Source organism: Pagrus major, chromosome 4 (genome assembly GCF_040436345.1).
Source record: "Pagrus major chromosome 4, Pma_NU_1.0".
Lineage (NCBI taxonomy): Eukaryota > Metazoa > Chordata > Actinopteri > Spariformes > Sparidae > Pagrus > Pagrus major.
In genome coordinates, this window is record NC_133218.1 from 19,496,628 (window position 1) to 19,519,230 (window position 22,603).

General features: G+C 40.2%; 1 protein-coding gene across 5 annotated transcripts; it reads right to left on the bottom strand.

Annotated features, from left to right (window-relative positions):
- Positions 1-8,742: 8,742 nt before the first annotated feature.
- tgfbrap1 (transforming growth factor, beta receptor associated protein 1) lies at positions 8,743-22,203 on the bottom strand. Of its 5 annotated transcripts, none has more exons than XM_073464778.1 (13): positions 22,042-22,203; positions 20,008-20,718; positions 19,063-19,257; positions 17,959-18,113; positions 17,421-17,503; positions 16,307-16,487; positions 16,058-16,218; positions 15,417-15,474; positions 15,187-15,330; positions 14,690-14,833; positions 13,231-13,390; positions 12,434-12,885; positions 8,743-12,201 (listed from the first exon to the last, which is right to left on the bottom strand). In XM_073464778.1, the coding sequence occupies exons 2-13, from the start codon at positions 20,702-20,704 to the stop codon at positions 12,013-12,015; spliced, it is 2,619 nt and encodes an 872-aa protein (XP_073320879.1). In that variant the 5' UTR covers positions 20,705-20,718; positions 22,042-22,203; the 3' UTR covers positions 8,743-12,012. The 5 variants fall into 5 exon arrangements, with proteins under 5 accessions (XP_073320879.1, XP_073320880.1, XP_073320881.1 ...); XM_073464779.1 differs by having other exon boundaries at positions 20,008-20,723; XM_073464780.1 differs by having other exon boundaries at positions 20,008-20,723; positions 22,038-22,203.
- Positions 22,204-22,603: the final 400 nt, after the last annotated feature.

A 22,603-nucleotide genomic window follows, 5' to 3' on the forward strand; every position in this document is an offset into this window, starting at 1 on the left:
GATGAACCATGCCAGTTTGTGATGTTCCCAGTAAGGATGTTTTCTGTTGCTCCTCTGTAAAAGTTGATCTTGCTTGCAGGATCTTAGCCTGCCTAAGTTTCTGTCGCCAAGACAGGTTCTCAGTGATGGTAATTTCAATGAAGCTATAACTGTTCGCCTGCTCCACCTCAGCTCCACTGATGTAGACAGGGGGATGTCTTTGCTTCCTTTTTTTTTTCTAAAATCAACAATCAGCTCCTTGGTTTCGCTCATGTTCGATAATGAAATCATACCCCATAGATAGGGACAATAATATGAAGCCAGTTGCATTCATTGATTAAACTAGTGTTGTAAAAAGTACCTACATGTCATACTTGAGTAGAGATAAAGATATCGTGTTAAAATATCACTTTGGTGAAAGTGAAAGTTACCCATACGAATAGTACTCAAGTAAAAGTCTTAAAGCATCAGATATTAAATGTATTTAAGTATCAAAAGTACAAGTTAAAGTAATTATACATGTATCTTCAGGTATATACTCTATACCAGGGGACAATCAATTAACAGCATGGCCGATTATCAGATCCTATATTCTGCATTTTCCTATTTATCAGAGTCAGTGTTTTTTTTGTTTTTTGTTTTTTTTTGTCTGTTTGTTTTATCCAGTTGCAGATAAACATGCATCAAAGGGTCTCACCCCCCTCTCCTGTCTGACTCTAATAGCTGTCCTGTCTACATAAAGGCCGAGACAAAGTGGAGCACACACATATTTTAAAGGCGTTTTCAGAAATGCAATCAAGTAAACCATGACGATGTAACTAAAAATATAATATCGGCTCCTTATGTTTACACATTTTTTGTAATCTGATTACATAATCGCAATTACACAAAATAGTATCACTTTATACAACAGTTTATAATGGGGAAAAAAAAGCACATTTACAAAAGCACATTTACAAAAGTACATTTACATATATACATGGAGTATGAAGTGTATTCCAGCCTCTATCATCCCAGTCAGTCAGGTCACACTGAGAAGTGTGGTTTCACACAGGTAGTGCCGTTTGCCAGCACAAATGATGTCATCCCAGGAGTTTAACCAACCCTCCTTCTCAGTGTTTCTTGGTGGGACAATTGCAACACAGTCCTGTCCCGCTTGGCTGCGGTCCCAGGAGGCCAAGGCATTGTTCGGCTCACCCTTCCTCCAATAAGTCACCTTTGGATGGAGTCTTTGGCCAGTGACCCAGAAGAAGTCATCCTCTGTCACCATGTCCTGCAACCCGATCCACGCTGAATGGAACCACTCTTCAGGGTGCCGCTGTACAAACTGAAAAGTCATGTTGGTCAAGAATGCCTGGTCGTCGGCATTAACAACCACAGCCATGTCACCCCCCATGTCAAGACAATCCCTGCGAGCTTTTTCCCACTTCTCTGCGTCTTTGGACAGGAAGAAGCAGCGTGAAGTGTGCTCGACCCAGCCAGGCAGGCAGCGTGAACACTGCAGTGTGTTCCTGTCGCAGAGTCGCCAGAGGAAGGACAGCTTGCTGGCGAACAGGATTGATCGCTGGCGTTTATTTATTTCTTCCAGCTGCATGGTGTTTTGCCGTTCAACATCTAACAGCTGGCGCCAACGTTCTCTCTCTGCAAACGCCAGGCTGATGATGCGCCGTGCGTCCTCTAGGAGCAGGCTCAGCTCTGTCTTTTCAGCAGACAGCGAGGTGAAGTTGTTCAGAGCCGAATTTAGAGATGTGGTAAGCGCTCTGTTCTCCACTTCCAGTTTTCTCTTCTCTTGCGACATGTTCTCCAAGAGCAGGTTCAGCTCTGTCTTTTCTTTCGTTGTGTTCTCCAAGAGCAGGTTCAGCTCTGTCGTTTCTTTTGACTTGTTCTCCAAGAGCAGGTTCAGCTCTGTCGTTTCTTTTGACTTGTTCTCCAAGAGCAGGTTCAGCTCTGTCGTTTCTTTTGACTTGTTCTCCAAGAGCAGGCTCAGCTCTGCCTTTTCTTTCGACTTGTTCTCCAAGAGCAGGTTCAGCTCTGTCTTTTCTTTTGTTGTGTTCTCCAAGAGCAGGCTCAGCTCTGTCTTTTCTTTTGACTTGTTCTCCAAGAGCAGGTTCAGCTCTGTCGTTTCTTTTGACTTGTTCTCCAAGAGCAGGCTCAGCTCTGCCTTTTCTTTTGACTTGTTCTCCAAGAGCAGGTTCAGCTCTGTCGTTTCTTTTGATTTGTTCTCCAAGAGCAGGTTCAGCTCTGTCTTTTCTTTCGTTGTGTTCTCCAAGAGCAGGTTCAGCTCTGTCGTTTCTTTTGACTTGTTCTCCAAGAGCAGGCTCAGCTCTGTCTTTTCTTTTGACTTGTTCTCCAAGAGCAGGCTCAGCTCTGTCTTTTCTTTCGTTGTGTTCTCCAAGAGCAGGTTCAGCTCTGTCATTTCTTTTGACTTGTTCTCCAAGAGCAGGCTCAGCTCTGTCTTTTCTTTCGACGTGCTCTCCAAGAGTAAGCTCAGCTCTGTCTTTTCAGCAGACATCAAGGTGAAGTTGTTCAGAGCCAAATTTAGAGATGTGGTAAGCGCTCCGTTCTCCACTTCAAGTTTTCTCTTCTCTTGCAACTTGTTCTCCAAGAGCAGGCTCAGCTCTGTCTTTTCTTTTGTTGTGTTCTCCAAGAGCAGGTTCAGCTCTGTCGTGTCTTTTGTTGTGTTCTCCAAGAGCAGGTTCAGCTCTGTCATTTCTTTTGACTTGTTCTCCAAGAGCAGGTTCAGCTCTGTCTTTTCTTTTGTTGTGTTCTCCAAGAGCAGGTTCAGCTCTGTCTTTTCTTTCAATGTGTTCTCCAAGAGCAGGTTCAGCTCTGTCGTTTCTTTCGTTGTGTTCTCCAAGAGCAGGTTCAGCTCTGTCATTTCTTTTGACTTGTTCTCCAAGAGCAGGTTCAGCTCTGTCTTTTCTTTTGTTGTGTTCTCCAAGAGCAGGTTCAGCTCTGTCTTTTCTTTCAATGTGTTCTCCAAGAGCAGGTTCAGCTCTGTCTTTTCTTTTGTTGTGTTCTCCAAGAGCAGGTTCAGCTCTGTCTTTTCTTTAGTTGTGTTCTCCAAGAGCAGGCTCAGCTCTGTCTTTTCTTTTGTTGTGTTCTCCAAGAGTAGGCTCAGCTCTGTCTTTTCAGCAGACATTGAGGTGAAGTTGTTCAGAGCCGAATTTAGAGATGTGGTAAGCGCTCCGTTCTCCACTTCCAGTTTTCTCTTCTCTTGCAACTTGTTCTCCAAGAGCAGGTTCAGCTCTGTCATTTCTTTTGACTTGTTCTCCAAGAGCAGGTTCAGCTCTTTCGTTTCTTTCGTTGTGTTCTCCAAGAGCAGGCTCAGCTCTGTCTTTTCTTTCGTTGTGTTCTCCAAGAGCAGGTTCAGCTCTGTCGTTTCTTTCAACTTGTTCTCCAAGAGCAGGTTCAGCTCTGTCATTTCTTTTGACTTGTTCTCCAAGAGCAGGCTCAGCTCTGTCGTTTCTTTCGTTGTGTTCGCCAAGAGCAGATTCAGCTCTGTCTTTTCTTTTGTTGTGTTCTCCAAGAGCAGGTTCAGCTCTGTCTTTTCTTTTGTTGTGTTCTCCAAGAGCAGGCTCAGCTCTGTCTTTTCTTTTGTTGTGTTCTCCAAGAGTAGGCTCAGCTCTGTCTTTTCAGCAGACATTGAGGTGAAGTTGTTCAGAGCCGAATTTAGAGATGTGGTAAGCGCTCCGTTCTCCACTTCCAGTTTTCTCTTCTCTTGCAACTTGTTCTCCAAGAGCAGGTTCAGCTCTGTCATTTCTTTTGACTTGTTCTCCAAGAGCAGGTTCAGCTCTTTCGTTTCTTTCGTTGTGTTCTCCAAGAGCAGGCTCAGCTCTGTCTTTTCTTTCGTTGTGTTCTCCAAGAGCAGGTTCAGCTCTGTCGTTTCTTTCAACTTGTTCTCCAAGAGCAGGTTCAGCTCTGTCATTTCTTTTGACTTGTTCTCCAAGAGCAGGCTCAGCTCTGTCGTTTCTTTCGTTGTGTTCGCCAAGAGCAGATTCAGCTCTGTCTTTTCTTTTGTTGTGTTCTCCAAGAGCAGGTTCAGCTCTGTCTTTTCTTTTGTTGTGTTCTCCAAGAGCAGGCTCAGCTCTGTCTTTTCTTTTGTTGTGTTCTCCAAGAGTAGGCTCAGCTCTGTCTTTTCAGCAGACATTGAGGTGAAGTTGTTCAGAGCCGAATTTAGAGATGTGGTAAGCGCTCCGTTCTCCACTTCCAGTTTTCTCTTCTCTTGCGACTTGTTCTCCAAGAGCAGGTTCAGCCCTGTCATTTCTTTTGACTTGTTCTCCAAGAGCAGGTTCAGCTCTTTCGTTTCTTTCGTTGTGTTCTCCAAGAGCAGGCTCAGCTCTGTTGTTTCTTTCGTTGTGTTCTCCAAGAGCAGGCTCAGCTCTGTCTTTTCTTTCGTTGTGTTCTCCAAGAGCAGGTTCAGCTCTGTCGTTTCTTTCAACTTGTTCTCCAAGAGCAGGTTCAGCTCTGTCATTTCTTTTGACTTGTTCTCCAAGAGCAGGCTCAGCTCTGTCGTTTCTTTCGTTGTGTTCGCCAAGAGCAGGTTCAGCTCTGTCTTTTCTTTCGTTGTGTTCTCCAAGAGCAGGTTCAGCTCTGTCGTTTCTTTCAACTTGTTCTCCAAGAGCAGGTTCAGCTCTGTCGTTTCTTTCAACTTGTTCTCCAAGAGCAGGCTCAGCTCTGCCTTTTCTTTTGACTTGTTCTCCAAGAGCAGGCTCAGCTCTGCCCTTTCTTTTGACTTGTTCTCCAAGAGCAGGCTCAGCTCTGTCTTTTCTTTTGTTGTGTTCTCCAAGAGCAGGCTCAGCTCTGTCATTTCTTTTGTTGTGTTCTCCAAGAGCAGGTTCAGCTCTGTCGTTTCTTTCGACTTGTTCTCCAAGAGCAGGCTCAGCTCTGTCATTTCTTTTGACTTGTTCTCCAAGAGCAGGTTCAGCTCTGTCTTTTCTTTCAATGTGTTCTCCAAGAGCAGGCTCAGCTCTGTCTTTTCTTTCGTTGTGTTCTCCAAGAGCAGGCTCAGCTCTGTCTTTTCTTTCGACGTGCTCTCCAAGAGTAGGCTCAGCTCTGTCTTTTCAGCAGACATCGAGGTGAAGTTGTTCAGAGCCGAATTTAGAGATGTGGTAAGCGCTCCGTTCTCCACTTCCAGTTTTCTCTTCTCTTGCGACTTGTTCTCCAAGAGCAGGTTCAGCTCTGTTGTTTCTTTCGTTGTGTTCTCCAAGAGCAGGTTCAGCTCTGTCATTTCTTTTGACTTGTTCTCCAAGAGCAGGCTCAGCTCTGTCTTTTCTTTCAATGTGTTCTCCAAGAGCAGGCTCAGCTCTGTCTTTTCTTTTGTTGTGTTCTCCAAGAGCAGGTTCAGCTCTGTCTTTTCTTTTGTTGTGTTCTCCAAGAGCAGGCTCAGCTCTGTCTTTTCTTTTGTTGTGTTCTCCAAGAGTAGGCTCAGCTCTGTCTTTTCAGCAGACATCGAGGTGAAGTTGTTCAGAGCCGAATTTAGAGATGTGGTAAGCGCTCCGTTCTCCACTTCCAGTTTTCTCTTCTCTTGCGACTTGTTCTCCAAGAGCAGGCTCAGCTCTGTCTTTTCTTTTGTTGTGTTCTCCAAGAGCAGGCTCAGACTTTGCTTTTCATGCATCTGAATGAACAGGATGCCGGCCACAACACAGAGGAGCAGTATCAGAAACCCAATCAGAATGGATTGCAGTCTCTTCATCCAGTTTGTTTCCGTCTCTTCTTGGTCATTTTCATGTATAGCTTCTGAGGCAGTTCTTTCTTGTTCTTGAGTTTCACCTCCAAAACTATGAGAAAAAAAGGCTTATGCTTAATAGTTTCCCCTCACAAACACAAAAGGTGCATCTGTTGTTTACAGTTGGAAAGAAATTAGATATTAATACCTGTGTACAATTTTAAATAGAAACTCTCCCTCTCAGATCTTTACTCGCTAACCTACCTCTACATGACACACTCATGTAGTTGGTCAATATTTTTTCTTCCTCCAGCTACATTTTTAAATCAGAAACAATATCTATGAATTGTATAAACACTCCTGATTAAATTACCTCAAGTTGACTTGTTCTTCAGCCACGTCTTGTCTGTGGAAGAAGAAAGGGGATCAAGAAATGTTACTTTAAATCACACTGTCAGGTAAATGCCACATTTCAGTATGAAATTGGTCTATAAATTCAAAAATGATTTGACATGCAATTTTGATGTCCAAAGCCAAAAAAAAACATGTTAATTAAAAAATACAATAATTTCAACTGCCAATATACAACTTTTTTGCTTTAACTTATAATTCTGGAGTAAATACTGATTGCACAGTTTAATTGCAGTAGAAAAAATGAATCCGCATATAGATTGGTTCTCTATAAACCTTGCTTTCACTATGCTTTTCGGTCTGCCACTGGGCTGGATTTTTCGTTATTGATTGTTAGTCCCATTGAGCCATCAGGCGAGCTACATGTGACACATTCATCACCTGCAGAACTGGCAGAACTGAATACATTATATGTTAAATTAAAAATAAATACGTTATATTTGCATATTAAAATGGTATATAAGCCATCATACAATGCTTGTTATTTTATAAAATCGACATATATGTTGATGTGTAAAGTAAGATATGGTTTTATAAAGTACATTCAGATCTCCTAAATTGTTGGATATTTTACTTTGATTGGACTGCATTTTACTGTCAGATTTCTGGTGCAACAAGGGCCTACAAACAAAATTAGTAACAAACAGTAGGTTTTTTCCCTTTAAATTTAATGAAAATAAATCTAATTTAATACATGTACATGTACATAACAAACATGTTCCAGACAGTTTTTTGCTATAATGCCTGCAGTACTTCACAGTATAGAAAAACAAATAATTATACAAAAATATAGCAAATTAAATTGTACAACAAAAAATGTAATGGAAATGGAAAGATAAACAAAGAATAACCTCAACAAAAACTTTTGGGGTCTGCTAAACAACTGCAGTAAATATGAAATGTCTAAATAATCTAATACTTGTAGCCAATTTGTGATTTTTGCATCATTGAAAATATAAAAAGGGGAATCTTTTTAAGCCATGTCATTTTGTGGATATCAATATTGCTAAGATATTAAGTAAGTTAATCATGCATGTTTCATCTGACCAGAAACTGGGTTTGTTAATAATAATAATAATAATAATAATAATAATAATAATAATAATAATAATCTTTGCTAGTACTTTTCAAAAATATCTTTTATTCAAACTTTTCCCCCTCACAATCACAAAAAGTGCATCTGTTGTTTACAGTTGGGAAGACATTACAGATACAATTTAGCATAGAAACTCTCTCTCTCACACATCGCTACCCAGTAGTCACATAGCAGATGTGTTTTGTTCCTACAGCCACATTAATAAATCAAAAAATAAATATTAATGGTTTAAACACTCATGATTACATTACCTCATTTGGAAATCTTCTGTGTCGTCCATTTCTTGTCTGCTTCAGTGCGTTTCTTCAGGATTTTTTGTTTATCAGGACGTATAAGTAATGAAAGTTGAGCGAGCAAATATTTGCATGTGTATTTTTGAAATATCACATGATTCACATGAAAACTGATGAGTTGCCATAGCAACCTTGAATACCTTGGGTTCGCGAGATCACGTTGCTCATATCACACGAGATTTGGGGTAAATCACGTCCGTGAGATTATTAAACTAGTTACAAGAGCGAAAGTGGAGATATCAACAGGCATCTGTAACAATTTCTCACTACAGAGTAGACTTCACTGTCTGGTGCTTGTTTATCGGGTTGTGAACCGTGTAGCTAGCCATCAGCCATCAGCCATTAGCAGTGGTGTACTCAAAATGAGTTGTGGATGTTGGGATATGGGTTCATACATGCGTGTGCATGGATATCCTAAAAGTCAAATGACACTCGCATTATTTTTGAGGACAACAAAATAATCACAACACAAAATAAAATTCAGTTGCAAGCCTGTGCTAGCCAAACTTGTTTACTCAAGTACTGTACTACTGTACTAAATTTAAGGTTCTTGTAATAAAGTATTTCATTTTTTTCACCCAATACGTTTATTTGACACTGACAGCTTTAATACATGACCTACTGTACAGGTCAAGATTTTACAAACAAAACACATAAGTTTATGAAATGATATGCATCATTTTGCACCTTCCTCCGATGCCCCATTCAGTTGTGCAGACATTTGTTTTAAAAGAGTATCACCATATACAACAGTATATAATGTATGATAATGTAAATGTTGTAGAAGACTCACAGGACATTTTTTGGAATTATGAATACTTTTACTAAGAGTAACTCCCCGATACCTGGAGATTAGCCTTGTTTGGGAGCATCTCATTTATCCATTATACAGCACATAGGTAAACAATGACCTTAAGTGACCAATGAAGATATTTATTTTCAGCAACAAAAGACAAAAGTTGGCTTACTGCTGTATAAGGACTTGTTTGTTTGTTTCTGTTTTTATGTGCATGGATGAGTTAGGAGCCAGCCCCACCACCTCAACACTACTACAAGTCTGTAGCCACTGCAATTATGAGATGAGACGTTTTTGTACTGAAATCCATGATTTTACTTTGATCCACGTTCAGAAAAACGTTCATTGCTATCCAATAAAATACCAAAGCTAATTAAACAAAAATTCATCAGCATTCCCTCTTCTCTGTTACCACAATTTTGCCGACAGGACTCATTGACAAAAGCTATTACAAGAGCAGGAAACACAACATTAATCTGCACAAAATTAAGACTCCGGGTTGATATACACTTTCATGTTTATTAAGGTGGGACGGATTTACAGTTTGTACACCCCATCCACATCAGCATTGATTTAGAAAGCGACAAACAAGTACAAATGCAGTATATACATATCAGTATATATTTATAAAATACAATAGCATTTTCTCCACACAACTGTACTGTATTTTTTAAATTATCTGAAGTCATTAGGACACCTTTTTTAAGCAAGCTACACTTAAACTGTTCAGACAGAAAGATGCTGTGCATAAGCTGTGAGTTCCTGTCATGGAAAGTGAGTCAAGCCTACAGTATCTACAATATTCAGATCTCCATGTTAGAAAAATAGTCCCGTGTTTGCACACAGTTCCCTACAGAAATGGGTGGCAATCACAGAAGGCTAGCATCAACAGCACAGGCACCAGAGAAACAAGCCAAAACCCACAAAAGTGATGTGTTAAAGAAAGTCGGACAATTGTAAATGAGTTAAAAGTAAAACAGACAATTAAAAATAAACATTCAAGGAGACAAACGTCTCTGTTGTTTTGGATTCTGCTTCTGTTTGCTTTCATTTTTACTCAAAAACTGGCAACACATAAAACTATAGTCCATTGAGAGTTGATTTTGGGAGTACTGACAGACTTTCTCTTTTTTCAGAACTAATCTGGATGAACATCTTTTACAGAGTTTGCAACGGATAAGGATTCATTTTCATCTTGAGCAAGAGACAACTCTTGGACGAGACAAGTGTTAAAAATGACAAGAAAACACAGAGTTACACATCGATTAAACTTAAAGTGTAATCTGTGTACAGCAGCTTTGCTAAACCATGTTTAGTTTTTGTCAGGGTTTTGTAGTGAAATAGTTTGACATGAACCACTTTTTAGCAAAGCATCACCTAGGAATATGTCCCTGTAGCTACACAAACACTTTATGCACCTGCAATTAGTTATGTCCTTCTGCAAGAAACATTTATGAGGTTCAAGCTGCACTTTATTGTAATCTGACACGTATACGACATTTGGAAACACACTGAAGGACAAAGCAGCGTTCTGTGGTGACAAGCCTGTAATGAATTTCAGGGCTTCGTTATGATAGAATATGGCCGACTTCTGTCGCTTTCCGTTTTTGAGAGGGGTGTCATGGTAAAAAGGTTAAAGCTATAACTCCAACACTCCAGGGAAGAGGGAGTTATGAAAGCTGAGATGTATCGAGCAGAGTGTTGTTCTTGGGCCATCATAGATGTGGATGATATAGGTTTTGTTTGTCACATTTTTACTTAGGGGGGGTTATGTGCATTATGAGACAACAGTTGTCTTTGACAGTAATTTCAATAGGTGTTATCTTTGTCCACCTCAGCCACGTAATCTGGAGTGAATCTTCAGTGACGTTTCCTTTTAACCATGACTTGCTAATGTGTTAATGGTCTGTGGTTGAAAAATAGATGGAATAAAAATGGAACTGGGTTGGAGGATTTTTTTTCTGTAAACGGCTTCATTTTTTTCCTCTTCCCATTACTTAAAAAAACATCTTCAGGGCATTAAGCAGAATAAAGGTAAAGCACACCATAAAGTTATTTCTATAATGTTCTCTGGTTTCTTCCATTAGTTTAACATATTTGACACATTACTGCCATCTTGTGGTCAAATACGATTTAACTTCTTTAAGAAATGGACACATTTTTATACATCTAAATTGATAGTAAGCACAGATAAATTACAATTATCTCTTCTTGTGACATACTTATGGAAATAGAAAATGTTTATTCATGTTTGGAACAAATTATGTCCTTGCACCTCCTCAAGAAAAAAATCTTTTCATGGCCCTGATTACTGACACTTGTTTTATGATGCAGGATTCAAATTAACTTTATATTTAGTCGCTGTACCCTGGTCAGACAAACCAAATTAATCTATGACAGCAGTGGACCCTCTTGAATTATTTCATCCGTCACTCACCAGACAAAATTCATACTTGATAATGATGTGTCTACTGACATAGTCTCAGTAAAGGTAGTTTGATCTGTTACATGTCTTAGAAGGTCAATTTGATTGGTCCTTGATGCTGATTGAATTAGGGATCCGATAACTGATAGTTGAAACCAGTATACATTTGCAGTAAAAATAAAAATCTTTAGAATTTAGAATAACCAGTGACCGAATGTAACTAAGAACAGTGAGGTACTTGAGTAATTAAATTTTGCATCCACTCCTCTACATTTATTTGTTTACTTTAGTTACTAGTTACTTTGCAGAGTCAGATTATTCAGTATTACTTGATGTGTAACCAATCGGATTGTGTTGAGGGCGGGACACCGAGTGAAACTACAGACAAAGAGAATATGCTACATCAGAGCTAAAGAAACGCATTTTTAAATTAATTTATTTTATCGGCATTCGGACACAGAAAATAACAATGCCGATATACCTAGATTGAATACTGAATACTGAATCCCAAATTAAACTTACTGATGATAAGTGGAGCAATGTAAGATTTCATGTAGTGTTTGCGCTGTTCTTGCTCCACAGACGATGCACAGAGAAAAGGAAACCAAAATCTAAATGTGTTTGGATCAAATTGTCACCAATTGAAATACTGTGACTACAACATCAATTGCCCTTCTGGCTGAGGGGAAAAAGAAGACATCCCAGAGAGTAAAAGACAGACAAAAGAGACTCCATTAGTACTGAAGAGCCTTATTAGTATTTCACATTATAACCTAACACTGCAATATGCAAGTTAGGACAATATTAATACAATATCCATATGCGGTGATCAGACCAGAACCATAAGAGTGGTAAAACTATGCATGCGTCAGAAATATTTGCAACATGTTTCAAATATTGTGAGTTCTGTAGTTCAAGCAGTTTCTCAAATTCAGGTTCCAAACTGTTCAAGCAAAGACAAGGACCGGTACAGCACTGAACCCAAACATAAGCACAGGAGCATGTCTTTAACTGATTCATTGTTCGCATGAATTAAAGGGCCAGGTGGCTTAGCTGTTGTTTTTTTACTTCTATAAAAACTTGCAGTCTCAAAGTGTGGTATAATTGTTGCACAGGAATAAATAGATGAAATCATCCGTTTCTCCCTTGCACTCTCACTCACATACACACTTGCAAAGCTTTCTTTGTGTTTCTCATCAGCTTCATAGCAGATTCTACTATGGCAATGACTGCTCTGTGCTTATTGTTATTTCCCACAGTCTCGGCCAACCAAAAACTGAGCAAGTCCTGCTTTTGTTTGGTGCCTCTGATCGCAGATCACATTGTAGTTTCAAGGGTCAAGTCTCACGTGTGGTTGCTGCTATTAGTTAACTGTCTCTTTGTAGGAGAGTCTCTTACTCTCTGGGCGACACAGTGAGTGTGGACGGGCACTCCACCCGGCAGACACACCACGTCAGGCTCGCTGAAGGTGTTGTGGCACAGGTGGCATCCCTTCTTTTCAGACACAAAGATTGGTTTCTTCCGTTCTTTCAGCTGTGGGGAAATTACATTAAATTAGAGTTACAATGATGGTACAAAGCAGTAATGAGCACCAAAATAAGACACTACAGATGCAAAAATTCTTTTCAATAACAAATGCAAAAACAAAAAGGTCATAATCTAAAAAATTATGGCGTCAAGGCCTGCAAAACAACACACTGAACAATTGCAGCAATTAAAGGAAGAAGTACGTCACGTTTGTTGTATTATGTTGTGTGTTATTCACCCTGTCGTGCAGCAGTTGAAGGTTTTCAGAGTGGGATAGCCCCAGTGCGATCTGGGAGGTGCGGCAGGCGTGCATGCTGGCCCTGACAGCTCGACTCAGAAAGGGCCGCAGCAGCTGCAGTGACCAGCCCTCAGGGAGCATTCGCAGCACACGGACTGCATCGAACACCTCGCCGTGTCGATTTAGTAGGTCCACTGCTGCCATCTCCAGGTCTCCGTCGGCAACTCCTGCTGCTGTCTGGTTCCCGTCTAAATACACCCCCAAGAGGAGGTGAAATAGCTGCTGTCTGTAAGCAGAATCCCGACTAGACGAGGCCCACGTACAGAAGGCCTCAGCGGACGGGAAGTCTCTGAGCTTGTGTACCAATATGTGCAGTGCTTTGTCATGCTCCTCCAGTTTTCCATGTAGTGTTGCACGCTCTAGCAGCAGTTGTTCACAGCCCTCAGTCTTACCTAAACAGAGCGAAAGGACTTTAACATTAAGGGTCAAAACCAGCAGAATAATCTCTCCAGCCATTTTTCAAATCACATGCTGTAAGGGATATTTCAGTAACCTTTAAATTGAGAGTCTATTTTGCATTTATGGTGCCACAATCATAAAAATATGTGTCAAGTTTAAAGTGACACTTCAATTGTACTATGACAAGATAAAAAGCAATGACAATTTAATAACTCATCAAAATCTTTAAAGTTCTGGCTAAAATGCTGCAAAACAACCTTCATCAAAGTTTACACAAAAATAAGAGAGATTAATTTTTAAAGTAAAACATTCAAGTGGAGTGACATCTTCAGACTCACCTAAAACATACTGTACACGGTAAAGGTTGGACTCCCTGAGCAGGGCTTGGAGCCTCTCTCTCGCTCTGGTGAGCTTCTCTTCAGCTGTTGGCGACTCCGACATTAATGACAAGACCCTCTCCAGGTACAACACAGCCAGGTGTGTGTGAAACTTCTCTTTCTGTGTTCACAAACATCGGAAAAAAGAAATTCAATCAACTTTCCATTAGGAAGGCAGGAAAATCCCTCTTAACAGCCTTCTAAAAATGTTTTAGATGAATTGCAAATATTCAGAAATTAGCTTGATACTTTATCAGTCTAACCAGGTTTCAAGCAATTGTGGTCGAACACAAAGTGTTTCCGTACAATCAGCAACCGATAAGGAACTACTGGCAGCTACACCCGCGGTTTGGGCGTGATGACGAGTGAGAGAAGCGACTTTTGTATGAAAACAACATCAGCTCCTCAAGAAGTTAGCATAGATGCTGTTTTAGCATCAGTAATATCTGAAATGGAGAGTATATTTCATTGCAATAAGAGCAGAAAAACGTCAGTGAAGGCTTTTCTCAATGAAAAAGATGTTTTTGTTCTTCTCTCAATATCTCATCAGCTCGTGATAGACAGATGGCTCATTTAATCACCTGGAAAGTGTGCTTTGAAAGTGCATGCCCTTTTCCAAACTGTTTCTAGCATCTTTCCAGATGGTTCTGTGTAACAAACCATCTGCCTTGTCAGGTTAATAAGCTTGATTCAGTACTGTGAATAGAAAGTTTCAGCAGTATGTACCTTAATCTGACGGTTTATTACGATAGCCTGAAAACTACAACACAAAAGAGCACTAAAAAAAGAAACCGTGCTTGAGGTTGGATACCAAAAGGAACCTGTCCCTGTAACCTAATGTACTGCATAAGTTTTTGGCTGACATGACCATGATAGTGGCCCTTATTCCCCAACTACAACTAACAGATCAGGCTGTGATTGTACTAGGCAGCTTCTAAGTGTGGAGCAGGACACTTGTGAGAAAGAGCACTGCTCTAACAGAAAATATCTTGGTTATATAGAGTATTAAAAATTCATGCAAACATTCATCTGTGTTTCAAATACTTATTCTTCGGTTTCATCACTCCTGGGAGGAGCAGATGTTGAGGGTGTACAAAATCTTTAAAAGGCAACATTATTCACCTAGCTCACAGGTCAGGATTGTAAGAGGAAGTCAAGGGACAGTGCTAACCACCGAGCCACTGTGTCTCATGTGAGCAGTTTCATATTTAGTATGTGGTGAAACGTTTGCAATCCATGTAAATGTATCAATGACAATAACGCAATTTGGTACCTAGGAGAACTGATACTGCCGGGAAATTCCTCTAATCATTGGTGTTTGGATCGGCTACAACACAACATCTCTGGGACGAGCGCAGACTTTGTGTTTTGCTACAGTTCTGACACATTTGTCGATAACAGCTGGTGTTATTTGAGTTACCTGTATCCTTCTCTCCAGCACCAGATGTTCCAAGTACAGAAGCAGCGCCTGGCTGTGCTTTTCTAGGTATGTGATGATATCATCAGGGTTCAAGTCTAACTGATCTTTACTGCCAGGCCTCTTAGTGAAGATGTGGATACCTTTCTATGAACAAAAGAAGGAAGAAAGGAGGAAGGAGAAAACAGAATATAAAATACCTGACAACCCACAGTGTCACAAGAAAAGACATAATACTTAAAGGGTAACTCCAACAATTTTCCAAATTTAAAGTCTGTTTAAGCCCTCTTGGCTTACTCCTATTTGCAGTTGTTTTATTACTCAATGAGCATCCTCCTTCAATAAATAATTCAATTTAAAAGAAAAAGAGAATGCCACTTGTTTACACTACCATTAACCAGTTTTAAAAATCAAGTTAACGTCAAGTTGACAGGCACTAATAATCTTTGCCTGATAGCAAAGTTACAGTTCGGAGGTCATTTAAGCTCCTGGTAACCTACGGTGGGATCCTTCCGCAGGGCCCAGTCTGCATACTTCCATACGAGATCAAGACTAGAGCAGGAGCACAGAAAGTCCACAATGTACTCATAAAGGTCTGATCTTGTAGAGTCCTGAAGATCCCCATCTACCACACGGATCCACAACTGTCAGGAAAACAAAGGGAATATGTTAAATCCCTGGTACTGATTCTTCTCTGGTAACCAGTAACAGTTACTTTCAGTGTACATACCTGAAGTGCTGCTGAATCCTGGCCATTATAATGATAGAGCAGCCCAAGTGCAAAATATCTAATAGAGGGGAGAAAAAAAGCCTGAATGAAGCAGAGTGTCTCCCTCAAGATTATATTTTTTGCATATAAATTAATTAAATTCACTTGACTAAACTGGACACAGTGGTGAGCTTAAGCAGGGTGGTAATTAACAGCAAGGGGCAAGGGAGAGTATTTATCCAACAAAGCCCTTTCTAAGACAGTCCCTCTAGGAATTTGCACATTTTGTGACCACAATAATTACAATTATACAGATTCCCATAGTGTCCACAAGAGACGGCTAATTACCACAGTTTTAAGCATGATGAGACATGATTAAATTGAGAACAACCAATTCACCCTAATTACTCTTTATCAATAAAAGATTACATTTAGCGAGTCCAGATTAAAGCCACAATATCAAGATGTGTGGACGCCTTTACTGTATCAAGCTGAGGAAATGCAATGTTAGCTTAAGCTTTTAGTGACAATGTGTCCACGTATACATGTTGTACCAAGATCTTATCTGTTGACAGGGAAGATCTTGAGTCACTTATAATCATACATTTCTCCCACAGTAAAGAGCCATAACATTTCTAAACCAAGACTAATAATATACACACTTGTGGTATTTCTCCAGCCATGGGACGCTGTCTGCCAATAGGCAGGCATTCTCTGAAGCTAGCAGGTCTAGAAGGCTGTCATGATCCTGCTCAGCATACAGCTTTAACAGTGCAGTGTCTACGTCCTCTCTGCAGCCGTTGGCTACCTCTGTGCTTCGTACCTGCGTGGAGATGTAGAAAAACGGTATGTTATGTGAACGATCTTACGAGAATTCAATGAAAGATTATATGTGAATTAACTTTGTTTACCTCTCCTAGATAAGTGATGAGGAATCTCTTGCATCGCAGCACTTTTTCCTGGTCACCCTGTGCCAGGTGGTTGAGATCTGCAAACTCGTGGAGAGGAGGATGGCAGCGTGTGAATGAAGAGGAAGCTGGCAGCAGCAACGGGTAGAGAGAGATCAGCTCCCGCACATCCAGCTGACCCTTCCTGCGAGTATAAAGGTGGATTGAGTGAGGCAGCCAATAACTAAAGGCCAGAAAGTAGAAACAGTCAGAATTCACACGACATCTCAAAGCTGCATCTTCAGAATTCCTGAAGTGGATTCAGACTTGCACCAAAAACAAAGTTTCACTGCCTGTGGCCTAACTTTTTAAACAGGAAACAACACAGGACTGAAAATATAACCTAATTAGCAGAGGTTATAAAAATCATGCAGATGTATAGTTATTGGTTGTTCGGCGACATGGGTGTTCCTGAAGTCTTAAGAAATTGTTTGTGTTCTGCAAAAGAGGTTATGAAATCAAATAGATGGAAACTAGAAAACAACAAGAGTTCGTACAGCTTTTAAAGAGGACAAATTCAAACACTATTAAAAGGTACATGTCTAGATTCTCGAAACCTATATTACCATCTTCTAAATTGCTACAATAAAATAATTTTCAATAAAAAGAAAAAAGTTTACAGAATTCCTTTAGACATACAGAAATTAATGTATATTGTCACTTCATTTATTTTACAAAAAAAACAAATACAACAACGATATTTTCATTTCAAATATTAAAGATTTTTGGTTTATGTGAGTGATTTTGGAGATGAACACCACATTATGTTGGAAATCAACCATTTTTCAAGAAGCACATTGAAATTCAAACAGTCAAATAAGAGTTTTCTAAAATGTCTAAACTTTCTACGAACCCTGAAACATGACTGGGACAATATCAATGGCTACATGATTGCTGTTCAAGGTTTAACAACTTATTCCAGCTGTGATTTGAGTTAAACTCTTGAACAACCACAGTTAAATATGTGCTTGCATGCCAGAGTCAAAAGCAGTCAGTAATAGAAGTTAAAATGAAAATAGCTAGACTCAAACCACAGCAAGTTTAACCCCAAAATTATGAATCAGACTAAGACTCATACCTGAAATGTTCTTTTGCTTCTAGAAACTGAAGTTGTCCGAACTGAATGAAACCTGCCTGCTGGAGAATCCTTTTGTGCAAAATCTGTAAGTGAAAAATAACAATATATGAGACAATTGAGACGTCATCACATCAAAAGAACTTCACCACACGCAATAAGAAAAAGCAGAGCATGCATCTTGTTTGAAGTGAAAACTACCAATAATTCAAAGCAGTAAGGGGCTCCAGGAGCGGCAGAGGAAGTAAAGTGTGAACAGAAAGAGGACTTAGGCCCTTTCAGAGCTGAAGTGGACCAGACAGAGAACTGAGTCCTCTTTGAAAAGAACTGACAATGTGATTAAAAAAAAAAAAAATCCCTTTTCCGTTTGTCCTTTTTAAAAAGGTCCACTTTAAGAAGACTGAGTTAGGTTTGTTTAAAAGTGCCTACATGTGAGAAATCCTACAGATTTTAGTCCTTTTAGTAGTTATCATAATATCATTCCATGTCCCATGAATCACACACAACATCATGAAAGTCAAACCAACACACTGTTTGTTACCTGGAACTTGTCTTTGGGAATATTTCTCTGTGCTCCCTCAGTGAGGATGAGTGCCTCCTCCACTCTGTGACCAGCCAGTAAGTCCTGGATCTGTTTCTCCAGCGGCAGAGGTACCAGGACGTACACCGCTTTAGTGGAAGCCAGAATGACCTTTCCTGAAACAAACAACACTCACAGGTCACAACTTACACACTTTCAATACACATGGTGATATCACAAGTCGCTTGTTTACACTCAACCAACAGACTGCTTACATATAACCCTGTGTCTTACATTTATCATTTAAAATGCTTAAACTCTAGACAGCATTAAACTTCATGTGCATTTCTCATTCATTTCAATTATTGCAAGGAAACAAGGAGTAACTAATACCCTTCAAAGATAGAGTTTACAGAGTCAGCTCAAGACTTGCTTCAGTTTCTGAGCTTCAACTATAATTAACGGCAACTGAGATATTCTCTGTAACAGGAAAGGCCTCAGTCATCAGCTCTACTTTGCCTTCAGCCACTTTGCGGCAAAAGGTTTTGGTTTTCAGTCCAGCAAGCCGAAGCAATGACTCTTTCTATCCCTAGATGATTTAATAACCAAGGCCTGTTTTCCAATTCCATATTTCAGGGAAGTGTGTGCACCATACTGTATGACTTCACTTCGTTTTTTATATGAGAATTCAAGGGGAACTCCACTGCTTTTTGTGGCTCAAGAGGAGCTCCGAAAAGTAATGAATTTCAACAATTGATGTCTCTTGAGTAAGCATTGGTTGGTGCTGAAGGCTATAAGTTTGAAAATGAAAAATATATATACATCATGAGGGTGTGGCATTAGAAAGAAGGGAGACCTACTAGCATGACACACCAAATCCCTGACTGAACTGTCGCTGCTTGAATAAATAGCCGCAAAGTTTCAAAGGAGGAGACATGATCTTCTTTTGCATCGATTTTGATACTCACTTCACACGCGTGTCTACTATTAATTGAGCTTGTTGTCCTTTGTGACCGTTTACAACCTAAATGAATAATGGCAATATGCAGCATCAATCAGATTTTCACTCCTGCCTCTAGTTTGATTTGAAATGAAAATCCTTCAGAAAGCAAAATGTGAGGATACCTTCAAAGTCTTGCAGAATGTGTCCATCCCTGAATGAAAGGGTCTGTTTTAGCTGTTGGTCCAACATGCTGTGGATGGTGATGAAGCTCTCATCCAAAGCCACCACATATGGAAAACACACAGCAGCACCAATCACGCTCTCTGACCAGTTGACTGGAGCCCGCTGAGATACACCTTCTGCATTGGCAAACATTCCTGGAGAAGGACATGGATAAACAATATAGAGGATAAATAGGACTATTTTCAACAAACATTGTCTTTTAGTCAAGAAAAACTCAGCTTACATAGTTTTTTTAATTTATTTTTCTCATGGTTTGAATACTTTGTTTTTCTATATACATTCACCATCTTGTTATCTGTTATTGCATGTACACGTTACTTTATTTGATATAGTTTAAGTTGTTGTTTACATCTTTCTTAAGGAAACTATGGAAGGCATGATCAAAAAAATACCCATAGCTTTTAAAACGTTAACAAAAACTTTCATATCCATGTTATTAATGTGTACACCATCACATTCAAGAAAAACTGCCAGTAGCAAGGACAATAAGGACTACAATTACTCATGAAGTACATGAATTTATTGACATTTATATCACATTTTTGTTCGTACAATAATTCTTGGTAATATAAATAATAAATAATAATAATTATTTTCTGCTTTATTTGACACCCATTATGAGTCGATGGGCTTCCTTGCTTCCTAATTGCTAGCATTGCTTACTGCAGGTCCGATGTGCTGACTGAAACACCAGTCTCACATTTTTAGATTTTAAATACCGTCTCTATGATAACATCTCCTGACAGCTGTCTAATGCAGGCAAGAAAAAAATATTCAAGACTTTTGTAAGTTAATTTCAAGACTTTAATACTTTTTTGAGGGAAATTAAACTCTTGTTAAGACTGTTAAAGACCTGCAGATACCCAGTTTTAGTTCTGACTTACCCAGACCACCAGGTGCTGCTAGGAGGAACTCTTCCCGGCCAATCCTCTTCACAATAGGTCTCCTGTCCTCGCTGTTGTAAGGAAAGAGATCTTGGGAGGCTCCTGTGTTGTAGTTCAGAATCATGTACTGTGTAGCGAGGGCCAGGCACAAGAAGTAACCATCAAGACTGACGGCACAGGGCTGCTCAGGAGTGCTCACCTCTTTGACCAGCTGCACTCTGTCCTCATACACCATGTAAATCTGCACCGTCCGCCGCTTGGAGGAGAGCACGCCCATTTCCACACAGAACGGATCACCGTTCACCGGGTTCTCATTAATGCAGAACGCCGTCACACCCCTGATCTTGGCTCCACCACCTGCAGCCGAGGGGACAGTCTCCAGTGTCACCATATCGACAAGGAATACTATTCCATCACAAAGCACGATCAGACGCTCCAAAGCAGAGGCAGCGCGCAGCTCAGCGACTGGTTTCTTGAGGCCCAGATATTTGTGCAGCAGCTTCTGAGCCGAGTAACTAAGTTTCCCTTTGGAGGAAGTGACCTCGTCCAGCAGGAAGTGGTGGATGAAGCAGTCATTGGTACCCAGGTACAAGTGCTTTCCACAACATTCAATGCACTCGATGTTGATGCGAGCCTTGTCGCCCATGAGGAGATCTCGCTCCACAGCGGGGACAAGCTCAAAAGCCTTCACACTCATCTCGGCCAAGGCATCTACACTGATGATACAAAAGAGACAGGCATCAACAGAACTGCAGACAAATTACACGGCAAAATATTTTCCTGTGATACATTATTCATTAACAGGATATACTGAGGCTTTGGGTGTGTCACTCATACACAACAAACTCTGGATCTACTCTGCTTTTAGGCAGGTCAGGCTGTTACTTGTCTCTGACTGATTTTGCTTTGAATAAGTGACGCATGTGAGTGCAAGTCTTACAAAAGTAAATTTTTCCCAATATCATAAGGTTTTAGTGAGTTGTTTGGGCAAAACATCACAAGCTTGTGAGAAAAATGTAACATTTAATAGCTTAAACAATTAATTGCTGATTAAATACCATGAAAAGTCTTGTTTGCAGCCTTATATATGTATATTCTGGGCACGCTATAATGATGTTTAAGTTAAACTTTTCCTGCCAGTCTTCGCAGTCTGTTTGACATAATAGATTACAGTTCATGTTTACCTGTCAGGTGTATGACTCAGCTCAGGGACTGTCAACCAATAATCGTCAATGTTGTGGTTGTTTTTTTTTTGTTTTGTTCTTTCTTACCACTATGTAATGCAAGCCAACATATGGACTGGGAACATAAGTGTGTGTGACACTTGAATAAAAATCCTACTTGTGGCTTAGCCCCCATTGCTATACAGATAATACATCTCATATTTTAAGTTAAAGATGCGTTTCTTACCTTAGCAATAAATGTTAGATATCTTCAAAGTCTGTCTGCTCCTTTTCTACTATCTTATAAGGTAATGCACATCTTCTGTGTAATGTGTATGCACGCAGAGTCTAGCTAGGGTTGCTTTTTAACAATTTTGAAAAACATTAGCTAACATCACTCTCTCATGTAGCTAGGGTTGCTCAAGTGGTGACAGCTAATGGCGTTAGCTAACTTATCAAACTCATAAAGGCTAACGCCGGTGGCAAAGGAAAAGTTCCCCGGTAACACTTATTGTCTGGAGCAGTGCTATTTTGTTCATGGAGTAATGGAGACTAAACATGCGAGGAAGTCGTGGTTGCTTTTTAATTGAATTGGTAGCTTCTGGCCCAACTAGCTAAGCTAACGTTAGCTTGAATAGACTGTTCTGCAGATGCCGATGCTAACAAGCTAACCAACGCTAAGCTAGATTTTCAATGAGGCTACTTATCGCTTACATGCTCAAGTACGGGTGTACAGTTGCGATATATGTCTGTCCGAATGAAAAAGCACCTAGTTTCCAGGCGGCCACCCCTCCCTGGAGATGATGCTGTCCGCACCAACTCCCTCCCTGGTTCCTCTCCTGGAGAAGCTGGCGTTAGCAAGCGTACCTACCGCTGCAGACAGCGCTCAGGACGGCAGGCCGGACCACCACCAGCAAGCGAGCTTCACAACTTCAAAAACAGCGGCCACGACATACACGTACGGTCAAACATTAATATAGTCATGGTGCTCGGGTTGCCGCCTCAGCGACAAGCGAAAAATATGTCTTGAATGATTGCGTTAGGGCTTCCTCGTCCAGTGTAAACACCGCCCATTTGCACTGAACTCTCCGATGGTTGCAGGTGATGCAGGGGTGCGTTCAAGACCGTCCAGCAAGTGGACAGTTGTTACAGACTATTTGTCAACACATTGGAAACTGACTTAATATGTCTCACTACAGCAGTTATGTGTCAACTGTGCCAATAAATAGAGCCAATAATATGATATGATAATTTGCATACTACATCTGAGCCTTTCTTACCCTCAGGTGAGCATAAACAACAGCTTAGAAACTCATTTTAAAATATAAAAATGTTAATAATTGGTTATCTTCTCTGTATCGGCTGTGAGAAGCAGGTTTATTATCAGTCATCAGTAGAAAAAAGTCCATATCTGGTATTCCTAATGTGAAGTC

Bases quoted from the DNA above. Each gene is read 5' to 3' on its own strand.
- tgfbrap1 (XM_073464778.1), bottom strand. From the start codon at position 20,704: ATGAGTGTGAAGGCTTTTGAGCTTGTCCCCGCTGTGGAGCGAGATCTC. The intron at 17,504-17,958 runs GTAACAAACAGT...TTTCACTTACAG, and splicing joins TTCCCAAAGACAAGTTCCAG to ATTTTGCACAAAAGGATTCT. The intron at 12,886-13,230 runs GTGAGTCTGAAG...CGCTCTGTTTAG, and splicing joins CCGTGTACAGTATGTTTTAG to GTAAGACTGAGGGCTGTGAA.